This window comes from Centroberyx affinis, unplaced genomic scaffold (assembly GCF_046629955.1).
Source record: "Centroberyx affinis isolate AG114_WGS23_722 - 3 ecotype Tasmania unplaced genomic scaffold, CSIRO-AGI_Caff_v1 ptg000019l_1, whole genome shotgun sequence".
Lineage (NCBI taxonomy): Eukaryota > Metazoa > Chordata > Actinopteri > Beryciformes > Berycidae > Centroberyx > Centroberyx affinis.
Window position 1 is genome coordinate 86,800 of NW_027278734.1, and position 20,966 is coordinate 107,765.

General features: G+C 44.1%; 2 protein-coding genes and 1 non-coding gene across 5 annotated transcripts in view; 2 read left to right on the forward strand and 1 right to left on the reverse strand.

The window, feature by feature from the left end:
* The window catches only part of cacnb1 (calcium channel, voltage-dependent, beta 1 subunit), a 28,241-nt gene extending 16,191 nt beyond the window's left edge, over positions 1–12,050 (forward strand). Inside the window, exons 6-14 of one of the 2 annotated variants that reach the window (XM_071539466.1) lie at positions 398–465; positions 2,436–2,464; positions 4,195–4,275; positions 4,382–4,440; positions 4,570–4,679; positions 6,847–6,998; positions 7,133–7,228; positions 7,880–8,065; positions 9,881–12,050. In XM_071539466.1, coding sequence (XP_071395567.1) covers positions 398–465; positions 2,436–2,464; positions 4,195–4,275; positions 4,382–4,440; positions 4,570–4,679; positions 6,847–6,998; positions 7,133–7,228; positions 7,880–8,065; positions 9,881–10,408 — 1,309 coding nt within the window. In that variant the 3' untranslated portion in view covers positions 10,409–12,050. The remainder of the gene's footprint in view (positions 1–397; positions 466–2,435; positions 2,465–4,194; positions 4,276–4,381; positions 4,441–4,569; positions 4,680–6,846; positions 6,999–7,132; positions 7,229–7,879; positions 8,066–9,880) is intronic. The other variant, XM_071539548.1, reaches the window with a different exon arrangement.
* Positions 12,051–14,674: 2,624 nt separating this feature from the next.
* Positions 14,675–19,222, forward strand: arl5c (ADP-ribosylation factor-like 5C). 2 transcript variants are annotated; one of them, XM_071540668.1, is made up of 6 exons: positions 14,675–14,896; positions 15,512–15,570; positions 15,826–15,973; positions 16,715–16,798; positions 17,416–17,567; positions 17,808–19,222. In XM_071540668.1, exons 1-6 carry the CDS (start codon positions 14,846–14,848, stop codon positions 17,854–17,856), a joined length of 543 nt encoding a protein of 180 aa, XP_071396769.1. In that variant the 5' UTR covers positions 14,675–14,845; the 3' UTR covers positions 17,857–19,222. The 2 variants fall into 2 exon arrangements, with proteins under 2 accessions (XP_071396769.1, XP_071396708.1); XM_071540607.1 differs by having other exon boundaries at positions 14,675–14,891; positions 15,510–15,570.
* A 387-nt stretch (positions 19,223–19,609) lies between these two features.
* Positions 19,610–19,681, reverse strand: trnac-gca (transfer RNA cysteine (anticodon GCA)). The gene has a single exon. It is a non-coding gene; the product is annotated as a tRNA-Cys (tRNA).
* Between the last annotated feature and the right edge of the window lie 1,285 nt (positions 19,682–20,966).

Below are 20,966 nucleotides of genomic sequence, written 5' to 3' on the forward strand. Positions count from 1 at the left end.
ATCTTATATTTTAGATTCTTTAAAGTAGCCGCCCTTTGCCTTGATGGAAAGGCAAAGGCTTTGGAAAGAAATTCATTTCTAGGCTTCAACTTCACTATTTATATTTGTTCAAAATGGCTTTAAGATAATGAAAAACATTCCATCAGGTGTGTTGCTGTGGGTCAAGTGTGATTCAGGTTTGACCAGTGTATAGTATACTGCTGATATATTTTTTAATCTATCAACATCACTTCATCACCAGGGACAAAGTTAAATGTCAGCAAATAAATAGACAAAACAGCAGTGAGTCCCCATATTCTACCATGCAGGATACATACTGTGTACAAGGTATTTTCAAGCTGCCATATCGTCTTTCTCCTACTCAGCAGTAACTTGTGGCTGTGTTTCCCCCTCACAGTAAATCTGGAGGAAGCTCCAGTCTGGACGTTGCCACGGGAACCCGCAGGCCCACCCCACCTGGCACAGGTGAGGTCACAGGGTCACCTTTTCAACTGGTGACTGCGTGCGTGTGTGTGTGTGTGTGTGTGTGTGTGTGTGCATATTTGAGTGAGCGACACAGAGAGAGAAAGAGAGAGAGATGAGACAGGCCCGGGTGCCTGATATTTAGATGTAGATTTTAATTGGCTAGTTAGTCAGGCATGATGATGAATCACGGCGCGTCTCAGTGGGTGTTGCTGTGAAGTGAGAGAGGTCTTAGGAGTCTGTCATTAGCAAACAGGACAGGACTGAAATAGAGGTGAGAATGGACTGCACTCATTAAACCTGATAAGTATGTCTGGCTTGTGTGTGCAGCACTGGGATGACACAGTGCTGCAGCTCAATATGCAGAGACAGCAGGACGGAGGGAAGTGCAAACTGCGGGAAAAAAAAAGAAGAAAATAATCAAGACTGATTGATATTTAGGGTTTCCTGACAGGGCATTACTTAAAATAGTAGCCACTGAACTGAACTGAATGTGGAGCAGATCATATATAACAGATACTTGCGGTATCTAGTCCACACTGGCCTGTCTAAACCACATCTATGTAGTACACCGAAATCCTGCGTGGCTGATCTGACTTATACCAAGACAGTGCGAACACCCGCTACCCCCCAACCCGCTACCCCCCAACCCCCCCCCCCCCCCCCCCCCCCCCCATGCCTACTTTACCCACATCACCAACACCGACAACCCTTGCCACACACTTCGATTCCCTCCCCAGCTACACAACCCTTCCCTCTCAACACCTTTCCCCTCCTCTCTTTCTCACTTTCATCCCACCTCTCCTCTCCTCTCCCCCTGCCAGGCTCTCCCACCTCTGGTCTTGTCGTCGCTCTTTCCATGTCGCTCTCTCGGCGCTCCGAGTTCACTCTCTCCTCCACCGTTCATGTTACAAACCCCTACATCTGCTTTCTTGCTTCATGATAATCAAACGCATTCTTTTATTTCAAATCTCTCGTCACTCGTTATTTCCAGTTGAAATCACCTTTTTTCAGATCTCAGTGTATGCCTTGTTCTCTCTGTGCCATCTCTTGCAATTTCCTCCCATGCCTTTTTCCGGATGCATCTCACATGCCTTCCTCTATTTACTCTTTCCCCCTTTACTTTCCTCTTTTTTTTCCTCTCATCCTCTTTCACCTCTTTCTTCCTCTCTCTCTCTCCCTTCTCTGTGTTTTTTGCTCTCCTCTTGTCCCTCTCTCTCCGTGCACCGCCCCGCCCCTCCCCTCCCCCCTCAGCTCACGTGGACATGTCCACAGTGGCCTTTGACGTTGACCCCCTCGACCTGGACGCTGAGGAGCCCCCTGAGTCCCAGGGTGACCCTCGCTCCCCCAAGGGCACGTCAGGCAGCGTAACGTCCCCTCAGGCCAACGCCCACCGACTGCCCTTCTTTAAGAAGGTAACGCTAGGGGCCCAGGACACTGCTTAACCTCGCCAGCCTCCCTCTCCCTAACCCTAACCCCATCTATTCCCTCTACTCCTCTGAGATGTGGTCAGGTCTCATCCCCTCCGCCCCCCCCCTCCCTCCCCACTTCCTTCGTCTACTCACCCCTTCTTCCCCCCCTCTGTCTCCGACTAACCGCTCTCACAACTGACCCGTCCCCGCTGCTGGTTCCTGAATCTAACACTGATTGGCCCCTCAGGCTCCGGTCACGATGGTAACGCTGAGATATGTTTGGATGTTTGTTTCTGTGCTTGTCAACTGGGAGAGGCGTTGAGCTAACTGATTCGCTCTGAAATGGCTGCTGCTGTATTTATCAGTCTGAATCTTCCAAATGAAGCTGCGGTGGATTCAGACAGTGTGGTCTCTGTTTTAATCAGTAAACAACTCCTCTCCCAATCCCCCCCCCCCCTAATCCTAGCCTGTCAATAACAAAATGTGCTCTTGTGTTTTGTGCGTTTTTGTCTGTTTTGCTCTTTCTCTGGTCGGGCTTTTGTGTGCGGAATGATACTGTAGGTGGCCCAGCTAAACAGAAACAGAAGTCGGTGAGTGTGGTTTGTTCTCTAACGAGACTAACCTCTAACCTTTCAACTTTTTACTCTGTCTCCTCCTCTCCTGTGTTGCTTTGTCTTCCATTTTTCTTCTCTCGTGGTAACTTGTGCTCATACTATAAAGGGAAGGATTCAAGGGTAAAAGATCCGTGCTTCCAAGTGCTCCACAGCATTAGTTTTGACGCAAAGCAATCACAGAATCATTTGTAGTTTCTACTGTAAATCAAGGATGACGCCTCTGTCACCTCCCCAGTGCTTATAACACAGCTGTCAGTGTGCAGGTGCAGACCCGTTCCAGACGATGTTACACTCAGTGCAACAGTAATGCACACTGACATGCTTTCATTTCCATTTATGACGGATGATTTGAGCGACAGTAGCCTACTATCAGCTCTTTTTTACGCTTTTCAGCACAATTCGAATCACACAACGAGGCATAAGGCTGTGGAGCAAAGACGCGTTATCTCTGGAGTACACCATCGCCCCTGCTATTGACCACATTAAACTGTGCACTGTGCTAATGTTATTCAAAACGAGTGAGCACTGTGGCTATGTACACGGCTCCAGCGCTGCCCCTTCAGAGACAAGGGCCATTTGGAAACTTTTAAAATATGTATTTTTAGATTCTGTGCATACAAATGAGTCGAAATGAGCTTCCCTTGCCCGGCTTTATGTAATGTAATGTAGTGGAGCAGGGCTCTCCAACCCTATCTCCTTCTTGAAGAGCTGCACAGCACACAGAGGAGGGGGCGTGCTTGGAATACAGATCTAAAAAAAAACCCATCCCATTTCCCCGTTGTCAGAGTAAAGGACATGTGACTGTTTTCACCCTATTCTCACTACAAAACAGACTGTTTCAAAAGAGGACAGATGCTTATGGGGTCCTTATAGATGAATCATGCCTTTTCATGATTCACAATGTGCTATTCATATACGGCTAAAGTTTATGTGCTAGAATGTGAATTGATTGTGTGTGGGCGTTTTGCATAAGACTCCATGTTAGTTGCACATTTTTCCATTTTCAGTGTGAATGGCTTACGCACCGCTGTGGCAGAGACGGTCGGTGCATTGAGCATGTCAGAAGAGCTGTTTATTTAGATTTTTAACATAAATGGGCAAATTGGGGATGACAGAATTGTTTGAATATATGGTTGAGGCACAAATGTGAATAAGTACATTTTAAAAAGTCATACAGTTCAGCAATTCACTTACTGGCCTGGAAGTAACAAGTTCACAATTCGCCTCATGTGCTAATGCACAACAAGAAGAAACAGGTTTTAAGTGTGAAGTTATATTAGACCAGCAGCACAGTCACAAGAACTCTCCTGCTCTGGCATCTAGTTTAATTATGGACAGTTTAATTATGTCAGGCCGCAGACTCAGAAATTGAAACGAGCGCTTTCAGTGAGAAATTGATCTCTGCTTGGGAACATTCATAAGCAGTCAATAAAACAAATGGACTCCAATGTCTGAAACTCACCATATATCATTCTGATTGCTCACAGGAACAGGAGGGGAGGGGGGGGGTCGAGGGAGAGAGGGCTTTTGTGTTGAGTTAATGTTGATTTATGTATGAGTGTATTTCTGTGACTGTAGATCATATTTCAGAGACTGTGTGAGCTTCGTGCGTGTGTGTGTGAGTGTGTAGCGGGTGCGTGTGTGTGCTCAGACACGGCACAGCAGCTTGCCTCACCCCAATCTTGGTGCTGTCCTCCCTGGTTCAGATGGAGCATGTCCCCCCCTACGACGTGGTTCCTTCCATGAGACCCATCATTCTAGTAGGGCCCTCACTCAAAGGCTACGAGGTGAGGCGTTTTGCAAGTCAAATGAGCAAAATGGCTTTGTCAAATCACTTGTTTTATGACTCATTTCGCCTGTTAGTTGTCTAATGTCCGATGTTCTGCCTTCTAGGTGACGGACATGATGCAGAAGGCGCTCTTTGACTTTCTGAAACACAAGTTTGAGGGCAGGTGAGTATGAGGCGAGCTACCGGCCACAGCCGTATCATCTAGACGCTATTATAACAGGTATCTACTTCTACATGTATACCAACCCAGTACTGGACCAGTACAGGACTGAGTGCACCATTATTGTTTCAGGATATCCATCACACGGGTGACAGCGGACATCTCCCTGGCCAAACGTTCAGTCCTCAACAACCCCAGCAAACACACCATCATCGAGCGCTCCAGCACCCGCTCCAGCCTGGGTAAGACAACATACAGATACTTTAATACTCCATAAACCACAACAGACAACAGCACACTGCCAAACTGGCCACTCTGCCATCAGGACTTTATGTTTAGTTATTTGGTTGGATGGTAAAGAAACTGTACAGTACAGTGAGGCACCGTGCAACACAATCAATGAGAGATCAATTGTTGCTTATCGTCCATTTGACTATCTTTCGCTATCTGTGTTTCACGTCAATGTGGTTTGTGTTACCTGCATTTCGTTTCTCAGTCTCTTGTATAAGGACAGTAACTCTCAAAGAACTGGAAAGAGTAAAATGTGTCATCATGATGGTTCAGGATCTGAAGCCTTGGAAATGATAGAAAAGCAGATAAACCAATATTTTGTTATTTGAATTGCTTTGGATCCTTATGGTAACAGCGGTGGTATTTAGTGTTTCCTTTTTGAATGAAAGGGAATCCAAAGGCTACTTGGATTTTTGGCTTCTGCGCCACAAAATGTAAATTCTGTGATTCCCTACAAGCTGACATACGTTCCTGTTCAAGGCCATAGAGTCGGACAGACCATGTAGGAGGCTGTGTACTTCATCCACAGGACTGAAGGTGTCAAGTGTTTTCCCTTATGTACCTGCTCTACCTGACTGTCTAAGTCTGATCTGGCCTCTTCTCTCTCTCTTCATCCTGTCTTTTCTGCCCTTCACCCGCCCATCTCTCCTCGCCCCCCCCCCCTCGCTTCCTCCACTCTCTTTTGATTCAGACGTACTGGGTACGTATGCTCTCCTTCCTACAGGAAAACAATGAAGCACCTCTCCTCCCTCCCTCCCCCCTTTCTCTCGCTACATTCATCATCTGTTCATACATCATTTGTCTGCCTGTCTGCTTGCCTGTCAGTTTCTCTGTTCCTCACACTTTTGTATGACAGCCTGTAGCCCTTTAACAAAAAAAAGAAAAAGAAAAACCAGAACAGGACCGTGGGAGGGCAGCAGGGCGGCTGGTAGCTGCTCTGTGTCTGTCGTCTGTGGTTGAAGAGAAATGCGATAGGGTGCTTGGGGGCACAACTGTGAGCGGGGATGAGCACACAGGGGAAGCTGATACTCTCCACATTGCCCTCACCCCACATGCTTTGACCCAGAATCCCCCTCCCTGTACTGTACGTGTGCGATCATACCGAAGAGTAGCCTGCCTCGAAGCTGGGCCTTGGCCTCATAAACTCACTTTGGTACAGTTTTTATACACCTCTGGCAAATCCAAATTTGCAAAAGTTGAAGTTTTGGAGAGGTTAATAGAAGCCTTCCTTGGTATTCTTTATGTCAGTTAAAGTCCATGTTTCTTATCACTCTGCGGAGTGTTTCCCTGTTTCGCCTCCAGGTTTAATTCCCTTCCCTTCAGGCCTCTGGAGGCTGCCAAAACGCCTGCAGCCCTGGTCCCTCTGCAGATTGCCTTGCCTCTGTTATCTCTCTCTCTGCTGCTGGGTTGGCAGCACACATTTTGAAGGCGCTGAAGTTTGACCAGGCAGGCGAGGCGCATTCTGGTTCTTGCTTTTTAATCTCTGTCCTTACACGTCAACAAGCTGATAAAAGGGGGAATCGTACTCTAAATGCTAAATAACAGGCTCTTATAGGCTGCTGTTGAGGAACAATGAAAACAAAATGCCCAAGCAGTCCACTTGAGTGGTTCACCTAATAGAATAATTACTGCTATGCCTGGTACAGTAGCTCTAACAAAAACTAATGTTCCACTTCATCCGTTTGATGAGGAGTTGTTGGTTTTTTTTGTTTACATGGTGAGAAATTGTGTCCTTAAGTTATTCCAAGTGCCACAGGCATCTCATTCTGTAGTGCCTCCTTCCATTGAGCAACAGACATCACGAGTATATCAGGAAATCCTAAATGTTGGGAAGTGGCAATAGAATGAGAATGCTACGCTGCTCCATTTAGCTTTGCATAAATGGAACTTCAACTGTGATGGGGTCTGATTCATACGCTTGGAACCGTTTTATTTTAATAAAATTCGACATGCATGACACACAAGTACTAACATGCCAGCTGTGCACTTGTGTAGGCAAACTGAAGGAAGTATGACTGACAAATGCTAATCTCCTCCACTCAAAAAAATAAATTACATAATCGCATCACTCACTGTCTTGCTGTATTTACGTGTTTTATCTCTGTCCCGGGCCTTCAGCGGAGGTGCAGAGTGAGATTGAGCGTATCTTTGAGCTGGCCCGCACCCTGCAGCTGGTCGCCCTGGACGCAGACACCATCAACCACCCCTCCCAGCTGGCCAAGACCTCCCTGGCCCCCATCATTGTCTACATCAAAATAGCCTCACCTAAGGTATGGCAGCAGCTGACTGGACATTTCTGGATTCCTTCATTTCACCACATTTCTACAGCATGCAACTGTGTAACAGGGCCGGCACATTTGTAAAGATGTTTCAGTAGACATGCAGTGTTGTTGTCTCCCCCCAGGTGCTCCAGAGGCTCATCAAGTCCAGGGGGAAGTCCCAGGCCAAACACCTGAATGTGCAGATGGTGGCAGCAGACAAGTTGGCTCAGTGCCCTCCTGTGAGTTTCCCTTTGTGACCCTCGGGTCTGCGATAAAAGCACTTGCAGAGTTCGTAGAGTTTCTGTTGAACGGACAGTCATTCATTGCCTGGGTCCAGACCTTTGAATCCGCCCACTCCACCGAGTTGACTGCTTCTGGTCTGGCATCGTGACATGAAACAGCGGTTTCTCTCGGTTGAAAAATCGACCAGTCCAATGAGTGCTGGGGGGGACTAACGATTAGCCAATCAGCGCCACGGGCGGGACTAATGCCGTTGTCAAGCTGTTGTCAAGCTGGGCGCCGGAACCAAGGAAGAGTAATAACAACAATGGCGACCGCTGTAGACAAAGATAGACGCTGCTGTCGAGGCTGTTCTAAATAGATTAAAAGTACCAATTAGTTTGAAATCTGAACAGCACTCTGCTTTGAAGGCATTTATTCAAAGGGGAGATGTTTTTTTCGCATCAGTGTCGACTTAAAATGACGTTAGATTCAGGCAGATATGTTGGTCTCTAGTGATTGGTTAGGGAAAATCGAATCCCCCTCCCCCACGGAAATCGGTTAGAGTGGACGCAATGTCAGACTGAAGATGGGAATGGAGTGTAACGAGTTGACAATTCTGTCTGATATCAGGCAAAGTCAATCATTCTGCCCTGTGTGTGTGTGTGTAGGAGCTGTTTGACATCATACTGGATGAGAACCAGCTGGAGGACGCCTGTGAGCACCTCGCCGACTACCTGGAGGCCTACTGGAAGGCCACACACCCCCCGAGCAGCAACCCGCCCAACCCCCTGCTCAACCGCACCATGGCCACCGCCGCCCTGGCCGCCTCCCCAGAGCCCGTCTCCAACCTGCAGGTACAGGTGCTCACCTCCCTGCGCCGAAATCTGGATCTGTGGCCCGGCCTGGACGGGCCTGTCGCCAATGAGGCGAAAGTGGAGGAGCACGCTCTCTAAAGGCCAGCGGAGGGGGAGGGACGTGTCCGGCAACTGGACCCCGACCCAAACCCAAACCCAAACCCAAACCCAGAATCCCGCTCTCCAGATACGCACTGCCCCTCTCCCTCCCCCTTACCTTGAAGGAAGAGCGTTCAAATCAAGTTTCCCTCATTCAGACATGCTGTATATAGAAACACAACACACATGCAGGTGGGGAGGTTAGAATATGGGGGAGACTTTATACTGGGTCTATCAAAAACGGATCCCAGGAGCACATTCACCCACATACACAAACACACACACGCACACACATGCACACACCTATGCAGGCATTGGCACACGCGCATGAACTAAATAAGATCTAAGTTCCCACACATGAAAAGCCAGTTTGATAAAACACCCACACATAAAGGGCAGAAAGCTCTGTTTGAGAAACCAACCCCTCTACAAATGACACGGTCTGTATCTTAAAGCAACATATACTAAACAAACAAAACCATTCAGAGTTTATATGGGCAAGCCACTTCTTCAAGCCAGCACTTCTTCCACTGCAGTGGGAGAACTGTGAGAATAGCAGAGCTCAAATCACTTTGGACTTATGGAATAACCCGTAAGGCACCTCTGCCCCCGGAGCTTCCTCCATTTTACTGTAATCAAGAGTGAAAATGGTATCCTCTGCCCCCGCCCTGCCCCCTTGTGCTCCATGGCCTCCTTTCTCCAGCACTTTTTATTCTCTGGGAGGCAGAATCCAGTTTGCCGTCCTCCTCCGTGTTGCCATGGTACCGCCCCTGAAAGCAGCAAGTCATGTCCGCCTCTTCAAACAGAAAGGCTTAGTTTAGTGGCTGCTACTAACAGTTTGTCCAGTTTCATCTATTCACATTTTATAAGAATTTGAACGGCAAAATGCTAAACCATCTGTACCTCTACTCCAAGTTACTATTGGCTACCAGTTATGAGCAGGGTCAATCATGATCAGTGCCATATTGTTAGATATTTAAATGTCATTTTGATTTCCTTTTTAGCATTTGTCATTGAGATATTCATTTTGGTGGCAACAGAAATAATCTACATAAGGACAGATGCCTCAAATTTGCATCTATTGCCATTTCTTGATTAAAAATAAGGAAATATTCAGCTTTGTGAGTCAGTCTAGACACTTAGCATCATGTGGTGTGGATTTTATCACAGCTGCTGAGTTAATTACACTAATAACTGGTGACAGTAGTGATCATTCTGCACTTTTTCTGTCATGCTGTCAATGAGCCAGTAGATGGCGCTGTTGGCTTTAATAGATAGGATAGAGTTTAGTCTGCTTGCTGAATAACTGCTTGGGTGTGTTTCTTCCTAATGCAGTTAGGTGAAGTGATTTTAGAGCATTGAATTAGCAGAACTTCTAATCTTAATATATTTGTACGGAAGTGGAGTGAGAGTGTAAGTGTGTGTGTGTATGTATGTTGTGTGCATTTAATTTTTGAGTTAATATGTGTGTGCATTGTGGCATGTAAAGTGATGTCACTCATGAATGGTAATGCTTTCAGTGCAAGGCCTTTCAGCTGGAACATCACAGTCTGTGATATTGTGGTGGTTTGATATCAAAGTGAATGTTGCACCTAATCCCAGTGTGTATGTCCTGCCTCATCCTAACCCTGGTGACTAACCACTCACAGCCTGGTTTTGCTCTACCGTTTGTGTCTCTGCATGGTTGCTGTGTGGCATGGCTGCGGCTCGCTGCAGGGGCCGTACCTGGGGGAGCAGAAGCGGGAAGGGCCTCTGACAGAGTGCGGCGGGAGCGGCAGCCTCCACGACTATCCCACGGACCTGGGAGGGAAGCCTCAGCAGCAGCAGCAGACGTACCTGCGCTCTTCTCGTGGCCAGTTACGGGGCGGCAGCGGGCGGGGCCTGTCACGGCAAGACACCTTCGACTCCGAGACGCAAGGCAGCCGGGACTCGGCCTACACCGAGGCCGGCGACTCCTGCATGGACATTGAGACCGACCCGTACGAAGAGCCCGAGCCCTACCGAGGGGGCGGGGGCAGCCGCCTCCACCTGGCCCAGCACCACGGCCGCCAGGCGTCCTGGGAAGACGAGGGGGCCGAGCCGGACCAGGAGAACCTGAACCACCCGCCGATGCCGAGCCAGACGCAGCCACATGGACGTGCCAAGCTGAGGGAGCGGTACTGCCAGGACCCCGCGGATACAGGGGCCAACATGGGCCGCAACAAGAACCAGGACGACTGGGGGAGGGACGTCTACATCCGCTAAACACACGTCACACCATAGAGGCAAGGAAGTTACTGAACAGACTGAGGGGCGGAGGGGAGGGAAGGGAGGGAGGGGTGGAGGCCTGGGTGTGGGTTTAAAAGGAACTGAAGCGTGGGTTTGGGGCCATGCCAATCAGGCTAACGAATCAATCTGTTTACATCCCAGTACAATGTAAAGAAGTACATCAACTGCCAGATGCCATCCTCATCGAGTTATTCTAGCAATTCAATTTATTTATGTTTAGAAGAAAAATGATATTGGTCTGTTATAGGTCTTTCTTTTTTTTGTTGTTTTCCTATGTTAATACTGCATGAATATCATGGAATCCTACTGACAGCACGAGGACAGTAATTGTTATGATTGTGAATCTATGATTGTGATCCGTACGACTCAATCTCTCCTTCAAAATGTAGAATGTGAAGGCTGGTAGAGCTGTAGTCTGTCATGTCTGTCCTCTGCAGTCTTAAACAGGGTCTTATGTCACCGTCCCCATGTACAGTGTCAGGGTTTTTCTCTTTCTTTCTCTCTCTCTCTCTCTCTCTCTTTCTCTCTCTTACCTTTATCTTGCTCACTCTCTTGGATTCCTGGGTTTCTTCCCTTTTTCGGGATCCGGAGGGTACGAGTCTCTCTCGCCTCCACTCTCTTATCACCCAGACCTTAAAAAGCTGGTGGAGAAGTTGCCATAAATTTTAACACGGGGGAAATTTATTGACATTGTTTTACTCAAGTCACCTCGATGTATTTAACAACACAGAACAACACGCCCCAAAGATACTCACCTCTTCCCTGACCCGGTTTGGCCATCGTACCTCACTGTCTGACCCCCCCCCCCCCCGTCCTCCCATTCTGTCTCCTGCTGTTCGTGGGTGCTGTGGGTGCAGTGTTCAAACGCGGTGCGGGTTAAAAAGCATCGGTCGTTAGTCGTGGTGTGAATGAAGCGTGCTGCCTTAGTCTCTCACACCCTGAACACCCTTACTTCAAGAAAACTCCAATCACAAGTGCCGGAATGTCTCGCCAAGCCATGTCCACCATCGCCGCGGTGGGATGTCTTAACTCTCGTCACACTTGTTTTCATACCATATCTGTGTGTCTCCGTGTCTGTTGGCCACTCTGCACTGTGGCCCATGCTGCCGCTCCAGCACGTCGTTCATCTCATTTTCTTTGCACCAGCTGTGTCGTCTGTTTTTCAGGGCTAATGGTTATATAAAAAGTAGTTTTGTGTGGTAAATCACTCCCGACTTCCACCCAAACAGCTAGCTTGTCTAATATTAAATACCACTTCTTCTATTCTTGATTTCTGACTGAATTAGTGTTGTTTTTTCCTGTGGACATTTGCATTTTGTTTTTTGTTTCTTTTTTTATTTTCAGTTCTTGTGAGGTAGTGAGAGGAGTATCAAGTGGGGCGGGGGGATAGGTGCAACCTTGGTCTTTACTCAGTTATCTAAATGGAGAATCCATGAATGTCTTTGGCGGGCTACTTTTGGCCCGCCCCTGTCTTCAGTTGAATAAATGAATATTAAATAATGATCAGTAAATAATGTTATTGTTGCGTTATCGCAATTGTTAAAAATATGAAATAACATGTATCATTGGTGCCTGATTGTAGCTACATTTTGCTTTTTCTGCCTTTCATTTTTAATCTGTGGATAAATTCGTATTTTAATTAAAAATTTAATCAGAAAATGCCATTGTGTCACTTATTTTATAAGGTAAGACATCTAATTATCACACATAGATTCCAAAAATACTAAATCTAAGCATTTTCACACTAAGAGGGAAACTGGTATTTATTATTGACATTGTTTTTTATTTCACTCAGGCCACATGAAGATTCAAAATCCAGGTGAAAACATAGAACACAATGGACTAAGCCTTTCTTCAACGTGTGCTCAAACCTTTTTTTATTTTTTACTTTATCATCCTCTCACATCATGTTCTACCTAAAAAGACATAACACCGCTACACCTGCATAACCTGAGATGCTTGGACGAGTGCCGATCTCCAAAAAGTTAACAAAAACTGCACTGCTAGCTTCCTGTTAACCATTTATTCACAGAAAAAAGGTTTTGATTCTACCAGGATCCTCATCAGATTAGTAATGTCTCACCTTTACATTTAGAGAAACAAGTTTATCCCCAATCACTTCTCTCATATCACAACACATCTGACCACACCTACAGTCTCTTGAGTCATGGAGGAAACCATGAGGTGAAACAACACATGTAGAGGGTTCAAGTGAGTCCAGGATGTGGTTTACATCTCACAGTTGACGTTGTTGAAGTGTTGTTGTTATCTCAGCTTCAAATGACACTTTGCAACAGAGGAAACCTGCACAGCAGTAAGACTGTAAGGTTTTAAGTAACTATATGGTTTTCATCTGATGCTCAGAGTCTAGTATCAGAGTAATGTGTACCAGTGTCCAGGGCTGATGCCAAAAGCCTGGTCTGTCAAGATTTATATCAAACTGACAAAACAAAAACTGAAACTGAATTTATGTCACTTTTATGGTATTGGACAACCACATACATTGTAAAATAACCAATAAAGACAAACCTGTGACTTTATCACAGTTAAATATTAATGGCTTAACCAAAAATCAGCACTCATACAACCACTTTGTTTAGCTACTGGGATGATGTTGACTCTGGCTCCCTATGAATATGAAGTTGTTTTTTTTTGTTTTGAACAATTTGAATTATGTACATATATCATCTTCTTGGAAAATCTTATGGTTAGGAAATAACACTTCACAATTTAAAAAAAAAAACACTTTATGGGGTCTTTATAGGGTGAATGGGGTTAATTTGACATAGCCTATATAAAAAAGTAAACAATCATGTTGAAGGTCCACAAAATCAGTCTCCCTGTCGTTGTGTTTGGTGCGACTGAGAAAATTTGAACATTATTAGCCTATCATCACAGGTTTGAGGTGTGTGGCTTTAAGAGAAAGTTGTTCATGTTCACAGAAGTTGTACTACGGCCCTAAACAACAGCAATAACACGTTATCTGTTGTTGAATTAAGCGGTATTCCCCTTTAAGCAGGGAAATAGCCCACTTGGGGATAGACTTCTCCTTGGAAAGTTCTGGGGAATCCTGTTTCAGCTTCTGTTCTACAATGTTCCTGCCAGAGAGGAAGGAAAGCGAAATTTCACTTCCCCTACCTAATTTGGATTGCGTGCGTGAACGTATCAGGCATGTATGCGGCTTGCGTCATCAGTTTACTCCTGTGACAGGAGACTCGCCGGTCTCCCATGCTGCCTTCACGCGCTCGTCCGAAACTCCGACCTCCGAAGTCTCAAGTAGGATTTGTCGACGCTTGTTCGTGTGCTTCTGATCGAAAGTAATAACACAATGGACCTTGTAACAGCAATATGTGTTTGGTGACTCTTGTTTTAATTTCGAAATCAGGTGGCACAGACATACTTTGTGCTGGAGCGGCAGAATGAAGAGAAGAAATACACATTATGTAATTAATATTTTAATTAAACCAAAATGTGGCAACTTTAAAAGATAAACAGAGTGAAAAGAGAAACATAGGATACAGCCCAATTACTTATTTACACAGAATGCCAAACAATAACATATAAAAAATAATTTCCATCAATTATTGGCATAGTTTCCATGTTCCCCATCCAAAAATATAGGTAAAAAGGTAAAATTCTCACTTCCCCAGCAGAGGATCACTTCACTAAACACAAAAGTATCCCTGCATATTTATTGCACAGGACCAATGCTCAACGCCACTTTAGACACTATGCTGTATCGTTTTATATTATCTTCCCTATTACCTTTCCTGTATTATTTTTTATTACCGTTCCTGTAGTTCCTTGGCATTGTTCCGCTAATCGCTGCTATGGCACCTGGAATTCCCCCAGGGGTTCAATAAAGTGCAATCTCATCTTATCTAATATAATATCATTTGCCAAAACCCTCTGTGAGCAAGTGGAACATATAGCCTACTGACGACGTGACAAGATATTTCTATTTGGTAAAGCTTAGAAGGAATATTGAGAATATTAGCCTATTCCTGTGACTTTTTTTTTTTTTTAGGTATGGCTTCCAAATAGATTAATCTATTATCTCTATTATAATGATACGGCGAGTTTCACATTCGTATTTACCACTTTGGATTCTTTGTGCGCTCAAGTAGTGATTGCGATACTTCCGACAGCACCTGAACGCAGCATCTCTGCGCCCTCTCCATGACTCACTCGGCCGTAAAGTACCTGTTTTTCTAAGCGCCACCCATTCACGTTCCCCTACACCAAGTTATTAGTTGTAGAAAGCGAGTTTAGTGGGGCAGTCAGCAGTTAACAGACAGGTCGTCTCCACCAGGAGCTTTCTAAGGCAGCGCCATCTAACTACAGCAACATCAAGTTAACCTCTACGAGACAGATTCCTTTGTTATCTTGGTATTTTCATCATCACTTACAGACATGGGACTCCTTCTGACCAAGCTGATGGCTGTGTTCGGTGACAAAGGTAAAGCCAACTTCAGTTCACACAACCTATTTATCTTGGTAGTTTTCTATTTGAGTATTTGTGAATTTAACATAAGTTCATAAGTTATGGCATAAGGTATAGGTCTGTATGGGTATGTATGTGTGAAGAATATAGCCTCAGAAAAAGATAACAGTAGTGCTTTCATGTAGTTTAGATTCCACAATTATATTCTTCTTTATTTATTACTTTGGTGAAACAGTAATAATAACTAATTCTAGCTGACTTTTTGGCTTGTTGGGTGGCCTGTCTCACTTTACTGGACGAGAGGCTGAAGTTGTCTAATTTACCCAAATATTCAGCGAAAACAGTTGTTTTGATATTTACTTAACGTGATCTGAAGTCACTGCTGAGCTGGTTTTCTTGTTATATAATGATGTTATGTCTCGTCTATAGATAAGAGATGTTCTGCTCAGTATACCATAGTCCTGCACATGTGTCTTTTTCTTATCTGCATCCATTTGTCCTGGGATGCTGGAATTTAAACAAATTGTGCAACTCTTTTAGTCTTTGTTTTGGATGACATAAGGGTAACATACCAACTGTTAAATGTTAGTGTGTGCAGGTTAACTGTAACATGTATATTTTACTTTCCTACAGAGCACAAAGTCGTAATTGTGGGTTTGGACAATGCTGGGAAGACAACCATCCTCTACCAACTGTAAGTGATATGTATTTGATTGGGCTATTTTGTTATAGTCAGTCATATAAAGTTGAGTAATCCCACTGAAATGGATGCATGGATCATGACATGTTCAGACGCCAGCAGCACTTAATATCTATACTCTTTTAATCCTGTATTTTAGAGCTCTGATTCGCAGCTGAAATGTAGTTTGCGGTGTCTTCAAGTCGCTCATCGTGTCTCTAATTCCAACCTTGTGTTCTCTCACCTTCCCACGCGTCCGTACACATCCAGCCTGACAAAGGAAGCAGTCCACACATCTCCCACGATTGGCAGCAACGTGGAGGAGATCTCCGTCCGCAACACTCGCTTCCTGGTGTGGGACATCGGGGGCCAGGAGAGCCTCCGAGCCACCTGGTTCTCTTACTACTGTAACACAGAGGTACTGATCTCTCTTTCGCTGCCTCCTCTCTCTCTCTCTCTCTCTCTCTCTCTCTCTCACTGTATGTGCTTTGTCCATGAGAATTATGAACACAAGACATAGGATTACAGCTGAAGTACAAAAAAGTAATTAACATAACCATATAGTGGACGCTTTTATCCAAAGTTTCCTTGTGCTCTTGGAGAAGTTTAGCCCACAGAAATGGATTCCCAACGCTTTTAGGTTTTGGTTTCTTTGTTTTCCTTCACCAGACACTTGTCACAGTATGGGGAAACAAAAGCTTATTATTTTTATATCAGTTTTCCTTAAAGTGGATTGTCAGCATTTTTCACTGAGGCTAAAGGGAACTGGTGGCTCCAACCAAGAAAAACGTCATCAACTTAAATTAAAAATGACAATGACGAGTAAAGATAGAGAAAAAGGAGCATAGCCTGTTTTTCCAGCTCATATCCAAGACTTTCTCTTCCAGGACAGTGCTGACTGAGCTTTGCACATTAACCCATATTGACTTGTTGATGTCATACCTTGCTGTTTGTATTGATAAAGCATGTTACTTAGCACTGTTACATAACCACCTACAGTATAATCCATATGTGTATAGTGGCATTTATCAACCGGTTTGTGCTTCCCCTAGAACTGTCATTGATAACATGGGTTCACATATCGAGGGCAATCTTTTAATTGGTTGAAAAAAACATATTAATAGATAGATTAATAGATATGATATTTGTGTTTTCTCAGATTGTCATTCTGGTTGTGGACAGCACAGACCGGGAACGGCTCACAGTAACCAAAGACGAACTGCACCGCATGCTTGCACACGAGGTACAAATCCCTTCTCTTCTATATTCACAGCAAGGACGCCCAGGATGGTGCAGTGGTTCTCATAAATGTGTGTTAATTCAGGAGTTATAACCATTATGGTATAGCCTTTCTTTTCTCTTTTTACTGCGTAATCACCCTTACAGTAGGAACAGATTATGGGAGAACTGGTTTTATGATGTAGGCCTAAACCAGAATAGGAAAGTAAAAGCAGCTGGTGAATAAAAACAGAATCCGCCTGCTGTTGTGGCCAGTGGATACATTTATTTTTTTTCCCTGGCCTGATGTAAAACCTTTTGTTATTCGCTGAGAGTGAACATAGCTGACATTTACGTGTTGACGCCTGAGTTCTGCTCACGCTTTCAGAGTGACTAACTGCACCACAGATGTAGAGACTGCTCAGTAACCCGTGACGGGGAAGTTTCAACACAGTCTACGTGAATCAGCATGTTGACATTTTTTCTGTTGCTTTTTTTTCCGCTGAGGTTGCTGTTCTTTTTTCTCGAAAGACGATGTGAGCACAGTCTGAGGGTTTCTGTTAGAAATGTTTCAGCTACATGAACATACTGATACTGAGAGAGCAGAGTTGGTAACACAGCCTTTCTTACATGTGTTTATAGGACCTGCAGAATGCAGCCGTTCTGGTTTTGGCCAACAAACAAGACGTGAAGGGCTCCATGACGGTGGGAGAGATCTCCCAGTTTCTCACACTCAGCTCCATCACAGCTCACACCTGGCACGTCCAGGCCTGCTGCGGCCTGACGGGAGAGGGGTGAGTCCCACTGACACACCACACTCTCCCTTTCTGTCTGTCTTTTATGCTTATGAGGCACACCTAAAAAATTACTGACACACCTGATAGCTAAAAGCAAAAACAGCATATTTTTGCTGGGATTACCACATTATTTTGACTAGTTTGGGGGTGACATTGTGTACCTGCCATTACACTGCATCTTCTCAATTCTCAAAATGCGTTTCTCGTTCGTTTTCCAATTCCTCTCCCTTTTCACAGTCTACCTGCCAGTCTGGACTGGATGAAGTCGCGGGTACTGGCAAACTAGAAATCCCCTCAAGTGGAATAAGGCCATGGAAACCCGCTTTCCCTCAGTCCAAACTAAACCTCTCAGGCATCGCAAAAGCCACAGTACCTGGATCAGGACCAGGACTTAAAATTGTGTGTTGGGCGAGTCCCTGTGAGCACCGGATGTGTCTTCAAGCCGGCCGTGTCCCCCCTCAATGTCTTACCCAGCTCTAAGAGAGTCTGCAAGGGGCTGTTCAGGGTCCTGGTCTGCCTCAGGATGAATGAGCGTCACAGAAATCTGTCAACAGTTACGGCCTCAGTCAGGATGGACAAATGAACACCAGCCACCAGAGGCAAAATGGTGGTAAATTTCGACTCTGGGTGGTGAATTTTTCAACTGTACCAGCCAAAGAATTCCTGTTAGCTGGTAAAATTGTAAAAGTCGCTGGTGAATTCTGGGATTTATCAGCTGCTGCTGTGGCTGGACAAGAAAAGTTTTTGTACCCTGACCTCAGTTGTGTGTGCGTGTGTGTGTGACGATGTGCCACATCGTCCTGCAGTGACCCCACTGTATAGGTCCACCATGTTTACGTAAGAGACCCTGTCTGACCTGTGGGATCTGAGTCCATTTAGGTTGCCATGGTAACTGTCCTATAGTGAGTTAACTAGTGACCACAAGACCTGGTTTCATCAGCTGTGTGAAGTTCATGTACCAGTAACTGAAATCGTTATTAAAATGCCATTTATTTTTTACTCAAATTAAACAAGTTGCAACATAGCCTTGAGTAACAAAAAATTATGTAAGGCATCTAGGCAACCATGTGCAGTCAATAACACTAAAACATACATTTTAACACACAGCATTATTTAGGGTGTAATTCTTTACAATTGTGTAACTAAGTGAAATTTTTAGTAATCCGGTGACCTACAGTTCCATTTAACTCATGCCAGAAAGCGTGACAATCATAACAGGATCTCACTTTGACTTTTGACTGATCATTCTTGTCATTGACTATTTCTTAACTAGTTATGCCCTAACTACCTGTGGTCCAACTGAATTTAGTACCAAATAAATAACTGCAAACTGTATAGCACCTTATTAAGCCGCTACAAACACTTCACACCATGACTGAGGAACCAGTTGAACCTGATGTGTAAAAAACATGTTTTGTGCCAGTGAACCACAGGACAGCTTCGTTAGACTAAACGGTGCTTATAGTTTTATTTTTATAATTTATTTTTAGATATTGAGGCACCTTAAGTATTTATACAGAAATCAGCGATTCCCTGAATGTGAAAAGCAGCACCATGCTGCTATGGAGTACAATAACTTGTATATAAAAAATAACTAAGTATTCTATTGTGTACAGTTTTTTATGAATAAATGTAAATGTTGGCGAAATATACATTGGGTGTGTGTTCTTTTCCTTATGTAATATAATTTTGAATGAGGAATGCTGCTGCCAGGGTATGTTAAGAGAGTATGCCATATGATGGAAATAATGTACATAAACTGTGTTTTAGGGTGGTTTTCCCCTTGTAATGTCAGTATAGACAAAAATTAGGTTGTGCCGAGATTTATGGTCAATCGTCCAGATTTTCATATTTTTAAAGAACATAATTTCTTTGATTGTGTACCACGAATTCGCAGCATTTTATTCTCTGTAGTGTGGTACAACTATAGCAACATGTTTTCTGTGTTGTTATAAGGTCTACTGCTACGTATATGACGTTAAGGTACCGAGATTTCATGTGAGAAAAGAGAGAGAGAAAAAAAAAAAGAAAACAAAATTAGGGGGCATCCGGATTTGAACCGGAGACCTCTTGATCTGCAGTCAAATGCTCTACCACTGAGCTATACCCCCTACGATACCGCAGAGGGCTGGAAATCATGCTATTATAACTACAACACTGTTTCTACTGGTACATTTCATTTAAACGATATTCAGGTCATTATACACTTTAGTCTATGAAAAATACGTTTAATTTTGTCGACGGTAGCGGTACTTATCAGAGTGTATAACGTTATTTGACCACTAGGGAGAGACAGAAGCCCATAAATTCAACACTGACACTGGACTTCACACGTTTTGAATAAACGTAATATAACATAAGTTAGTTACGGAAGAGGATTAGGGCCACATTGTAATGCATTATTAAAATAAAACCTATAACTTTCATTCATTATTATATCATTCTTCATCAGCCTTTCCTCACACTTGCTAGAGACAGACAGTGAGAGGGAAAGGTAGGCTATTTACTTGTTTTCGAAAACGCTGTAAAAAAGCAACCGTTATTTTTTCTGACCTAGGAAACTAGGAAAATAACTCAACGGTAATTCAACGGTTTAGCTAGCTAACGTTACGTTAGTTGAAGAGGCATTTGGTGTGGAAGAGGAACCAAGGATGGTAGACTATGCTAATCACAGTGGTAAGTTAAAGTTATCTTCTTTTCTGTTAACAACATTTAGTACATTTTTTATTGGATAACATAGCCTGTAGCCTGTCTGTTTACCTAACAGTCATGTCAAATATTTAGGCTAACACAGTGGCCTTTTAGACTGAAACACCAATATCTAGTTTTTATACGGGCATTATACACTGATCACAAGCTAAAAGGGGCTTACAAACAGTCTGAAGAGCATTTAGACCAAAGTATTTCCACCCAGGCACACATGACTTACATCTCTTGTTTTCATCCTCTCCATAAAGGCATAAGACTCTTGCCTCCTTTTCTTATCCAGTCTGTGCAGAGAAACTGTGTAGCTGCTTCAGACGAGAAAAAAATAAAAATAAATAAAACTCTGCCAAATCTGAGACTTGCCAAACTGCATTTAGAAGCAACTATTAGGTCTAGTCTGTAAACACAAGGTTAAACCCAGAGAGACATCTGTTTCACTTGTCTATTTTTGTGTAAAAACGGTACTAACAATAAAGTTAATCTCAAAATGTCTCTTCACTTCAAGCAGTCTAGTGCAGTTTCATCTGAAAAAGAGTTGAGCATTGACTCTTATTGATGAGTGTAACTTGCGGATGAAAGTTTCAGACAGTGAATACCAACACTAGCTAATGTTAATACTGGTTGAGTGCTTTAGTTTATGGAATTGGAAATCTTTATGGAAATGGAAACTATCTTACTAAACAAAGGAAC